Below are 12,780 nucleotides of genomic sequence, written 5' to 3' on the forward strand. Positions count from 1 at the left end.
ATGAATTATTGCACCCACCTTGTTCATCACCTTCATCATAGTCATTATCCTTCTTGGCACCCAACAGAACTATTTCACAGTATGTTCAAATACATAAAGACCAGATGGTTGATCTTCAGCCTGTCGAGATCAACAATGACCAAGTATCTCCCTCAGGTGTACCAGCAGGGCAGATCACAATGTTATCTACTGTCATTCACAACAAGCACTTCAGTGCTTCCATTTTGCTTTTCCAAAGGCAAACAACAATAAAAACAATATGTTGAGTAGATTCAAATTTTCAGTATAGCTTCATATCCAAGTAGTTAGCAGTTTGCCTCCAAAGCTAATACTGACAATTGATGTGAGGGTGCATAAGCAAGCACTACTACGGTTATGTGTTGCAAAAAGAATAAAGAATAAAGAATAGCAAGTCACCCTGTACGCAAGGTGTCCCTCAGGGTTCAATTCTAGGCCCCCTGTTATTTTCACTTTATATAAATGACTTGCCCAATGTGTGCAAAAATGTGGACACGATTATGTATGCTGATGATACGGTAATTTTTACACAAGCCAAAACTGCTGATGATGCAGCCCATCAGCTTTCATTGGCATTACATGATTTACAAAAATGGCTGAATGACTCATGCCTGTGCCTTAATGTTAAAAAGACCATATCAGTGTTTTTTAGTAAACCTAAAAGAAAAAAAGTTTGCTTGGGTGCACAAGAACTAATTAATGTTGAGGAATTTAAGTATTTGGGAGTGCTACTAGACTCAAAATTATCCTTAAAACACATTAAAAAAAAAGTGGTGAAAACTATAAATGTTAATATACAGAACTTTAGACATAACCACACATCATTAACAGACACAGCGATTATGCACTCTATGATACCGGCTCATATTGAATACTGTATTACAAGTTGGTCTTATACGAGCTTTGCTGCTATTGGGCCAATCAAAGTATGCTACAAAAGAGCATTGAAAATATTAGATAAAAAACCTTTTTCATATCACCATTGTCAAATTTTAGATAAATACAAGTTTCTAAATTTTACTAATTTCAAATTATTTAAATTTGCCTGTCTAATATACGAAGTTATACATGGTCTGGCGCCTCCACCAATGAGTGATTTTATTAAACAAAAGTCTAACAGTGTTGCCGGGTCTCGACTGACTCGAGCCACTGTTAGAGGTGATTGTGAATTGACATTTAGACGGACCACCTTTTCACACAATGCTCTGTCATATCAGGGAGTGAGCTTCTGGAATAGTCTTCCACTGTCAGTGAGGGAAAGTACAAGTCACCCCTCTTTAAGAGTCACTTAAAAGGGCGGCTGAGGGACACACAAACATGTGATCATGTTTAATAATCATGCTTTATATTGGACGTGAAAAAGAGTTAGTGTATTACAAAAAGGGAAACAACTATTAGTGTAATGGGTCAGTGCAATATCAGGACAGTCAGGGCATGTGCAATACTGGGGTTTGTGCAATATAATTGATGTGTTTCCGTTATTGTTATCTATATTGTCCTCTGTGTCCACTCTTCTTGTCATTGTTTGTTCTAGTATAATGTGATCACCGCTTTTGTCCTTGTCACATGACCTGTAAATAGTGTCTCTGTATGTTTTTACTAACTTGTGTTTAACACCAACCTGCCAGAGGGTCTGCAGATGGAAATTAGTCCAAGGCTATAATCTGGCATATTTACATTTGTTAAAATGTTCATTAATATGTAGTGCCCCTCTTTCTAAATAAAATAAAAATAAATAAATAAAATAAAAAGCGTAGAAAGAAAAGTATTTGCTAAGAAAAGACAAAATGAAAAAACACCAGATAAGGTAGGTACCCCACTCACATCTGCAAAGAATGCAAAGATCAACGCACCACGAAATATGCACATCGGCACTGATGGAATCACTGGAAAAGCACATCTTAATGGAGAATAGTTCATAAAGAAACAATACTGAATGATGGATGACTCCAACAGGCAGCAGCAGACAAGGCAGATCGATGTTACATCACCACCACATCTGCAGTGGAACCCATAGTTTCAACGCAGAATAAGTCTCTCTTAGTTGATTCGTGGAACAATTTGTATTAGCACAATACAGTGTACCACAACCGGTTGATTAAGGTTAGAAAAGGCTGTCATTGTCATTTTGACAGTCTTTTCTAACAACTTGACTTTTCTGCAACTTAACTACTTAACCACTGAGTGACATGCATATGTAAGTTGAAGGAGATAATTACCTCTATATGCAAAGAGCACACACCAAAGATTAATAAAGAAAAACTGAAACCAAGATCCAAAATGGTACACTGTTCATTTCTATGACTGCTCAGTGGGCACATACACTGAAAAGCTTTTTTAAGCATTTTTGAGCTTTTATGTTTTGTGGTATACACAGAAATGTCCCGTGGCTGTTCTACTTACTTACAGTTTTACTGGAATCAAAATGATTACAGAGTGTAATCAGTGCAATAGCCAGTACAGGCCTTTTTTTTATAATAGGAGTTGGCAGAAACCAAAAAGACAAGTGCAGATTGGATTGACAATAGTCAAGAAGCCAAAAATGTGATTCTTGTGAAATGGCCAGATAATAAAGTTATATAGGCTAAGGCTAATTTTGACAAAAAGCTGCCTTAATGACACATACACATACAAAGGTTGCCAAATGGGTTAATAGGGGAAAGGTTGAGTGAGTACAGACCGCATATACGCTAGGAAATCTTGCTTTCTTATTCCGTCTGCATCCATAAAATGCCCATGATATTCAATATGGCTGGTAGCATCACAGCCTACTAGAATTTCCGCAGTGATGAAGTCCACATTTATACAGCCCAGATGGCTTGGCAGATCGTTTTATTCATTTTTTTTCCTTTCCATCTTTCTTTCTTGATTATCAGATACATTTATTTTCATTGCAGCAAACTCTGTCTGGGTGACTGAGGGAGCATTCCAGCAGAACCAATTGAGGGGGATCACAAAGCACAGAAAAATCCCGAAACCACAAAAGATCCTCAGTCATACAGGCAGTCTGACGTTGTGTTCGAAGTCATCTATCACTGGTGTCACACTCAACCATAAACGGCAACCTTGAAACAGAGAAAGAAAGCTTGGCAAAGAAAGAGAGAGGAATAAATAGATAGAGGCAGAAAGAGAGAGAGACCAGGTCTCAGCTGGACTCCCCTGAGGAGAGGCTGTGGCCTGGATGATTATACAGCTACAGATGATGTCAGTGGAGGATCCCTGCCACCGAGTGACACAAACGCAATGCTCACATATTCCTATTTTTTAAAACGTTTTCTAGATTAGAGAATACAGTAGAATATTTTTGTGTGGGGTGAAGTGTCATTTGTCCTAAATAAACACCCTCAGTAATAAACATACTAATTTCCATTCTGTACTTGGAGACCACACAGTCACGGGGATCACACACCAAACATAATCAATACAGTGGGTGGTTAGAATAAAAAAAAAAAAAAAAAAAAAAAAAAAAAAAAAAAAAAAAAAAGAACTAAATGTTAACAGAAAAAGAAAATAAGTCATTATAAGTTGTCTTTTTTTATATAATGGAACTCTTTTAGATCATGGAGCTGTTTAACATATTAAAAAAAAAATGATGTGCAAACGCTGCAGTCAAGCTTGAGCTTTGTTATATTTGCAGTTGGTCTGCCATGACACAGGTTAGGTGCAGAGCAGTAAGCAAACGTCTCATAATTTTTCCATTGCGGTGCAATAAAGGTCAGGTGGACAAATTTTGCAAATAATTGATCCGTTGTCAAATAAAGTCATTCGCATTCTCAATCATCTTTGAAAGACGTACACAAGAATGCACATGAGGTGGGGGGAAAAAAAATATCCCCAATTAAACACAAAGGAATTCGTTTAAGGAAATGTTGCGACATCTACAGATTTATGCAAATGAGACTTCGCATGCGCTCTGTACATTTGTTAACTTGCACTTGCCTCGGGCTGCAGACAGATCTGCTTCACACACATGAAAAAAAAAGGGGGGGGGTGGGAGGGGGAGGGTGGAGTTAGAAGAAAGAGAGGGGAAAGGCAGGGTAAGGGGAGAGGGAGTGTAGCCCACTGCTCAGCACTCAGCACACGGAGGAGCTACAGCCTGGTGATGCCTGCTGCAGCCTCTGCAGCTACAGTACAACCCGATGTTGGGAATCATTGATCCGTTCTTCCTCCTTGTACAAGAATACAGGAAGCATGGATCCTGATTAAACGCATTGGGTCGACAGAAAAGGGTGCTCTAATGTAGCACATTTAAATGCACCAGTGTTCAGTCACAAAGAGGTGGAAATAATTGGCAGTCATACGAATGACTGTAATTATTATTGTTGCAAATTACTGTTGGGAATATTCTAGGTATAGCTTCATGGGAGCTTCACACCAAACAGTATTAACAGTGTTTTAATAAAGCAAAACTGCAGGACTGAACTGAAATTGAATCTTTAAGAAAACATCTCACGATAACTCCTTTTGTTGTTGTTGTTGTTTAGTGTTAATGATCAAAACACAGCACAGCAGACAAGTATGAAGACGAAGACGCTCCACATTCAGACTGATGTTTTGATTTGCTGTAATTCAAGTCTCACACAGTGGAGGCACAATCAGGTACCCTCACCCTCACGTCAATCACAATGATGAGCTAAATTATTCATGCCTCTATATTTTATTTATGACTGTATTTTCCCATGCCTCCTGAAAGTTCGCAAAAGCCGGTTTGTTGGCAGACACAGAGCTGCCGAAGCATTTCATAGAGACAGGGCTGCTTTTATCTTTCACGCAGGCTGGGAAAGCTGTGGGATGTGGAGTTCATATTCTGCAGACAAGCCTTATCATTTATATATAGCCAGTATCATGTTGAGATCTTGAATATTTTTTTATATGCAAAACATTCACTGTTATCTGAGAAAAACGGTTAAGTAGGCCAGCTTTGAATGTGATTACTATATGCGGTGACTTTGAGTAAAAGAAAAAAAAAAAAAAAAGACAAAATATCTCTTGATAGAAATATGTATTAATTAGCATCCAGGATACACACCTAATTAAATTTTGTTTTAAGGTATTGTTAGTTAGGATTATAAATTCTTATATAACACATTTAATTTATAATATATAGTTCAAATAATATATCCTAGCCTTCACTGAGAGTAACTCCACTACAGACATCCATTCACAGATGCTGTCTTATGTACACCAGTTCAACTGTTATTAAACACAAATATCTAATCAGCCAATCACATGGCAGCAACTCACTGCATCATGCAGCAGAAGACACATCGTTTGCCATTCTTATCAGCTAAAAACAGGGAACTGAAGCTACAATTCAGACCAAAATTGGACAACAGAAGCTTGACAAAATGTTGCCTGGTCTGATGAGTCTCTGAAGAGTTCTGCTGCAATATTCAGATGGTGGTGGTGTAATGTGGGGGATATTTTTTTTTGGCATACTTTGGCCCTCTTAGTACCAACTGAGCATTGTTTAAATGCCACAGCCTCTCTGAGTACTGTTGCTGACCATCCATCCCTTTATAACCACAGTGTACCCATCTAATGATAGCTGCTTTCAGCAGGATAAAGCACCATGAAGCTCAAATCATCTTATCACAGTCCCTCCAGCAGAGCATCTTTTGGATGTGATGGAACCATAGATTTGCGTCATGGACACGCAACCAACAAATCTATAGCAGCTCTCTATAGCAATGCTCTCATATCAGTATGGACCAAAATCTCTGAGGAAGTTTTCCAGCACTGTGCTGAACGCCACAAAGAATTCTGAAGAGGGTCCAGCTGGTACTAGCAAAGTGTACTTAACAAAGTAACTAGTGAATGTGTATTGCTAGTCACATGTAGTTCCCACCTTTTGACATAAAAACATTTATATTCTAGATTCTGCCATTCACAATTATAGGAACAGATAATATGCAAATGATTTAAACCAGCTTTATAAGCAAAAATAGCACAAAGACACCATATTGGGTTTTATATGTAAAATACATGCTCATGCAGTATGGTGGTGCAGTGGTTAGCACTAATGCCCTAGAAAAAGAAGATCCTGGGTTTGAATCAAGATGCCAGTTAGGGCATTTCTTCATGTTCTCCCTGTGCGAGTTCCTCAGCCAATCACACCACTCCAGACACATGCTTGTTAAGCTAATTGGTGATTCTGAATTGACCATAGGTGTGCATGCTTGTCGGTCTCTGTGTTAGCCTTACAACAGACTGGCAGCCTGTCCAGAGTGTACCCTGCCTCTTGCGCTGTGACAGCTGGGACAGGATTCGGTTCTACTGCAATCCTAAATTGTATAAGCAGAAGAAAATATTTGGATGGGTGCTCATTTTAAAATTGAAGCCAGCAACACATTTCTCACAAGTTGAGAAAGAGCCAACAAATCACACAGATACATACCTGATGTAACTGTCAGTAAACAAAGCTTGTAACTACATCCTCAAAACACTCCAACAAGCAAAGAAATAAATATAAATATAAGTCATTCATTTAAAAATTATGGAGGCGCTCTCCCCACGAGAGGTTGGCAATATCCCATAGTTTAGAAGCCACTGCTGCTATGTGATGGTGCGTTAGTGCGTATAGGAGGGGCACTTTACTGTACACATATGTGATAGCACCAGTTAATGCTGAATTATATCAAGCACATATGCTGCCATCCAAATGTCTTATACAAGTAAGGCCTTGCTTAGTTTAGTATGCGGGACAATACCAAAGCACATTGTGTGTCAAGGTGCTAATCCAGCCTATCACCTGTCAGCCATTCACAATATTATGAAATGAAAACTGCTCCAAAGGACTGCTGAGCTTTCGAGCAGCTGAAAAGCTATATCAAGCAAAAATAGGGAAACATTTTGCTTTTAAAAGTACAGGAATTGGTTTCTTCAGTTCAGAGAGATGATGCAACACAGACGCAAACATGCCAAAGTCTCAACTTTAAAAAACTTTTTCTTTTTTTATTAAACATCACCATTTCTTAATTTCTACATTTGCTACATTTTTCCACCATTTTCATGTAAACGTAGCCTCTTAATGATTTGGAAATGATTGTTTTCTCTTTTTAATTGTCGTTTTACATTAAAAAACAGCATTTATTTTCAATTAAAACTAAAATATATCCTGTAGTAATAAAATGAAATGTAAAGTTAAAGCACATAATTACAGGCTCACTTAATTCACTTAATTCTGTTGAAATGGCTGCGTTCACACTGGATATATAAAAGCATTTATGCAATGGTTTACTTTTCACTAACAAATAAAACTCATTAAGCCAGAAAGATGAGTCTTCTTTTTTTTTTCTTGACATTCGATTAGCTGGCGACAGACAAAAGATTCCAAATAGGTGTCATGGCAACATCTCAAGAGAGCACAATCCTGAACCGTGAAAACTCGGCACAGCGCAGCCAGGAAGGAGCCAAAGACACACACAAAAAAAATCACTTCAAAAGCTTCTAAATTGGAACCACAAACCCTGCTGAGGGACACAAAGCTCCTATGTAATCTAAAATGTTGATATTAGTTCAGACTCCATTCTTTCTATACAAGCTGTCGATGTTATGATTTAAATTCTGTGTTTGTGAAGAAGAGAGAAATCAATTAACATGTGCAATTAATGAAAAACACATTGGGAGGCAGAATTACTGAGTAAGCCAATTGGTTTTTGTTGCCAGAAGGTAAACTGTGTATAACATACAATAAAGACACCAAAAAATGTTACATTTTCTAAATTCCTGCAATGTACACACACCTTTTATATCTTCTGTTTGTGTGGCAACTAAGGAAAGGCTGTCTAGTGTGTCCGTATATTGTAAATGAGCTGCATCAAGATGTAGCTTATGTATAAAGTAATGTATTTATTTTGAGAGTGTTATTTTAAATTTAAATTTAGTGTTTAGCCTGATGGGAATGGGAGGGTGGATGACTTTTTTCAGATATTTCGGAAACCTTGGAAAATAGAGAAAAAAAAAGAGAGAAAGAACTGCACATAGTCCAAAAATTACGATGTTAATGAAGAATTAACAGGAATGAGAGGACTGAAAAGCAAAATAATACATTTCGAATTTCAGCATATTCTTTGATTTTTTGTTTAACAAATACTTTTTAAAAAAAAACCAACAACCCACAAACTTGTTAATCCTCAATGCAACAGCTTAGAGTTTGGCCCATAACCCAACTCAGAACATCTCGCCTAACCTTAAGGTCAAATTTAAAGCCACAAATTCTTGCTGTTAAAAGGACACAAAATAGATTTAAACGTGCATGTGAACTTTGGGTGCAGACAGCTCACCCACACCAGCCTCCTGCTGAGAGACTCCTCTAAGTGCTGCTAAGCCATCACACCTTTCCTGCGAATCTTCAATGGACTACATTTACTGTTATCGAGCTTTAGCCATCTGTGCTACAGTATGTAATACCAGCATGGCTGAATCAGTTATTCAAATAAGCCAGCTTAATGATACAGCTTTTCACAAGTAAATACATCTACTTAATGTTTCAGTGTCCTTTCACTCTGTGCCACATGTACTAATTAAATTCTGTTCCTCTGAGGACTGGATGCTGATCGTCTGAAACAGATGGATTGAGGAAGAAAAATACACAGACACAAGAAGAGAGGCCCCATTCCCCAAACACACACTCGCACACATGCACACACACACTCACACAAAGCCCACCTCCTCACCTTTCAGATCTCAACCGCAAATATGAAAAATGGTTGCATGTACAGTACATGGCCGCATGCTTGGACACGGCTACAAACTTGGACTTAAGACTAAAAAAAGACTGGCAGATGAACAATAAAGAAGGCTGTGCTGGATAATGATGCTGCCATGTTCAAGTCTGGTGTAAAACAAAAAATCTGACAGTTCAAATAAGAATAGATTTGCATTACATACAAATACATTAGAGCATGGTGAGGTCTTTGTTTGCTCTTTTTGATTGGTGATTTATTGAGAAAAAATAAAGACGAAACATGAAAAATAGCATATTCTATAAAGAATATGTCCCCTTTTCATCACAGTGATATCAGAGGCATCTCTCTCTAGTATAAACCAAAGAGAATAGCGCAGCTGTCTGTATTCACTAAACACTGTTGTCTGCATCAACATCACATCATATCTTGTTATTAGAGGGTCTTTTGTGGCAGCATAGCAACAGTTGTGCGAGCTTTGAGCACCGTCTATTTCACAGGCACAGATCCAGTATGTTAATGTGTTGAGAAAACTGGCAATATGATGTTTCAAATAGCATAAGCAAGATTTTCTCTTACCTTTAACTAGAATATCAGACTGCAACGACCCGCTTCTGTTCTGTAAGGAATAAAGACGAGAGATGTGCATAATATTTGATCCTCTGCAGCAAATCTAATCTGTCTATAGGACAGCTAGAAAATCTATAGAGACTGTGCAAAATGTGCCCTTAAGAAATATGTTTTTATGGAGTTTGCTGTATCATCTGATGTAAAGTGCATCACAATATTTACTATTTTTTTCTCCTTTCTTGTTGTTATCACACCAGCCGTACACAGGCTTCGCCAGGGAAACTTTGCCATATCAGCACTGACATATGAATGATTGACAGATCTTTATCTAAATCTCTTTGTGAGCTACTCTTTCCTTTTATAGTTGGGAGGCAGAGGGGAGGTGGGGGTATCCCTGGGGAGGAAGGAGGGGAAGAGCCTCGCTGCCTCCCCTGCCTGTTCTGTACAAGGCTCTGCAGGGGACTAGACTCTCTTCCTCTAGCAGTCCACATGAGAGGACAGTTGGCCATATACCAGCCTGCCTGTGTTACACACATGTGCTCACTCAAAAGTGACGCACAAAAAGGAGCTCATAGTATTTTTTTTTTTTTTTTTTATCTAAACACTGAGCTGAACTCTTTGTGCGCAAAACGTTTGAGCAATAAAATGGACACCAGTTTAATTTGAAGAAAAAGTATTAAATCGCTCCTAAATTTTAATGGCTATTTAGTTGTAGCAGATGTCCTAAGCAGAGTGACTGTTGAGCTGTGATGCCCAGTGTAGTTAAACAAATGTACCATCCAGTGCACTGACAAACAGCAGGCAAACGTAAAATCGTCAATTTACCTCAGGAAATAGTAAAAAGACGCGAGCAACAAATATAATCCGTCTGTCCGTAATTTCATCAAATATGCAAGTGTTCAAATATAGGCCTGTTACCTGTGATTGATAATACTCACCATTCATTTCGTTACTATCATCAGTATCCAGTCAGTCAATGACGCCCTTTTCTCAATGGATTTCACAGTTTTGCCCCCAGCACCATGTCACGGCTTTGCCTCTGCGGAAATCACCCACCAGTGTGAGACCGTTAAACCCGGCCCCGGATTCCCGAATGATACTGGAAGTATCGGCACAACTGAGGTGTACAGCGGTGCTTAGACAGGCACTCCTTCCGGCTGCTCGGAGAACAATGGTGCAGCATCAGACTCACAGCTTCACGGCCAACGTGACTTACTCCGTCCAATCAAGGTTTTATAAACCAGGAATCAGCCGCAGAGCGCTGCTGCTGCCTGCCCACTGGAGCCTCAATGCAAATCGCCGTGTGTCACCAGTGGAAAGACTGTGGCCGTAAAAGGTGTGTTTGATTAGAAAAACATATCAGGAGATATTAGAGTGCTTATAATCCAGGCAGAGTTCCTGAAATGATGCTAAAACTGAAAGAAAAATAAATATAGCCTAAACACTTCTCACACTATTATCACCAATACGTGTACAACCATATAATATTTTACCATAAATGTAGTCTAGAAATATAGATGTACCTTTGCTAGGGTTAGAGTGACTTTTTAGCTTAATACAGCTGCAGCATTTGTGTAACATCCTTCATGTATTGCCTGTGGAATAATTATGGTTTTCAAACATGTCACACGTGGTAATGAAACTGATCGAGTTAAGAGGCTTATAAAAAGAAACAGCTGCCTTGACAAACACCCGTAGTCCAATGCATTTCAAATTTAATTAGTCTGTGCTTGGTTATGTAAGGTAAGACGGTCTAAAAGAAAAGGACGTCAAAACAAACAAAAAGGGGGTCTCTGACAGGTCAGCGCGGGATGCAGTTGAAAAGCTCTGTTAATTTTTATGTTAATTTATTAAAATAAATCAAATATTCATCATAAAGTCCTCATCATAGGCTCTCTTGAGGGTTGGGAGTAACATTAAGCAGTAAAGCACACTGCCATCTTGTGGCAAAACTACTGTTTTTCAGTCTCAAGCCAAAAGAAAAAAAAGGGGGGGGGAAGAAGTCACGTTCATTTACCAGCTGATCCAAAATGAGGTAGACCGGCCTCCATCAATACCATTACTATTAACCAGCACCCTAATTGTCATATATGAGTATTTGGTCATACATTTTTTTTACACTATACATTTTTGTGCTGCAGATTAATGGTTACCTTTATTTTATAATGTATCAATTTAGTAGAGGTTTCATAAATTATGCTCTACAAAGATTATCAATAGTTAGACATAAAGCTCACCAGCATTTATATGTAAAGCTCAACCTGTCGCTTCTTTATTTATTTATTTTGTTTGTTTGTTTTCCCCAGTATGGATAATCCAGATTAATCACCACGACTGTAGATGTGCCAGCATTGGGCAATGAATAAATGTTTTCCCCTAACCTTATTTTACTGCACCATATATATATAATATGTGAAATGCAAATATAATTTTCCAACTTTGCTCCAGTCTCGTATGTTATTTCATATATTTTGGCTTCTAAATACTTTGCTCTCTTCCAAGAGAGTGCCACTATACTTTCACTAAACTCTAACCTGGCAGTGTACCTGATATGACACCTTTCCAAGGTTTATATCCTCACCCTGTACAACATGTGGCACTGACAATAATGTATGATACCTTTAAACTGCTACAGGCTAAGTGTACCCGGACACTACTGTACCTGATACCTGTTATATAGACTAATATGATTGTATACTACAATAACCATAATTTTCTGGAGTAAACATAATTATATCCTTCCCATACACTAAGTATGTATGGCAAGTATGTTGTATGTATAGGAAGTGCTGGGTTTTGTATAAGGCTGGTTCTCCATCTGCCAAGATTAAGAGGAGAGAAAGTAACATTATTTCAGTGCTTTTGGTTCTGATTTATGCACATCAAGGAAAACTAAATGACAGCTTTTCAGAATTATACTTCAAACCTCCAGTGAAAGGCCTTTTTAAAACCACATTACGAGTCATTGTAAAATCACAGGCAGTACTAGAAAATTTACTTTGTTCTGTTGAATATCCCAGTCAGCCATGAAAGCGTGACAGTGAGCATCCATCCATCCATCCATCCATCCATCCATCCATCCATCCATCCGTCCATCCATCCATCCACTTTCTTAACTGCTTATCCAACTAGATAATTGGTCAAGAGTGTACTCCCTCTAAATGCAGCTCAGCCATTATTAATCATTTTATGCACATTTGCTTGTCCTGCTGTGACAATACAGAATGTCTTCAGTGAAAAGGGCTATATTGTCAAAACTATTAATACACAAAGCTGGCACTCCCCACCTTTTCCACCCACTCGCTTCCTTAAACCTATCCCGTCAGTCCATTATCCAATTTGCTCTCCTGCTTCCACAGATGTCTGAATAATGCTGACCTGATTTAACAAGATCAGACCAAATCCCTGCTCTCCTCACAGAGAACAGCAGAGGATGCTAAAGAGCTCACTCTGGGATACATTTATGGTGTGCGTTAAATGGAGAAAACACAGGCACAAGGTTAGC

General features: G+C 38.4%; 1 protein-coding gene across 2 annotated transcripts in view; it reads right to left on the bottom strand.

Moving 5' to 3' along the window:
- The window catches only part of csrnp3 (cysteine-serine-rich nuclear protein 3), a 26,167-nt gene extending 15,599 nt beyond the window's left edge, over positions 1-10,568 (bottom strand). The window contains exons 1-2 of one of the 2 annotated variants that reach the window (XM_005918192.3): positions 10,214-10,568; positions 9,285-9,324 (exon numbers count right to left, since the gene is read on the bottom strand). Coding sequence is in view for 1 of the 2 variants with exons in the window: in XM_005918191.3 (XP_005918253.1) it covers positions 10,214-10,216 (3 nt within the window). In the remaining variant the exon portion in view is untranslated. The remainder of the gene's footprint in view (positions 1-9,284; positions 9,325-10,213) is intronic. The other variant, XM_005918191.3, reaches the window with a different exon arrangement.
- Between the last annotated feature and the right edge of the window lie 2,212 nt (positions 10,569-12,780).

Source organism: Haplochromis burtoni, unplaced genomic scaffold (genome assembly GCF_018398535.1).
Source record: "Haplochromis burtoni strain Fernald_Lab_line unplaced genomic scaffold, NCSU_Asbu1 Contig_29, whole genome shotgun sequence".
Taxonomy (NCBI): Eukaryota; Metazoa; Chordata; class Actinopteri; order Cichliformes; family Cichlidae; genus Haplochromis; species Haplochromis burtoni.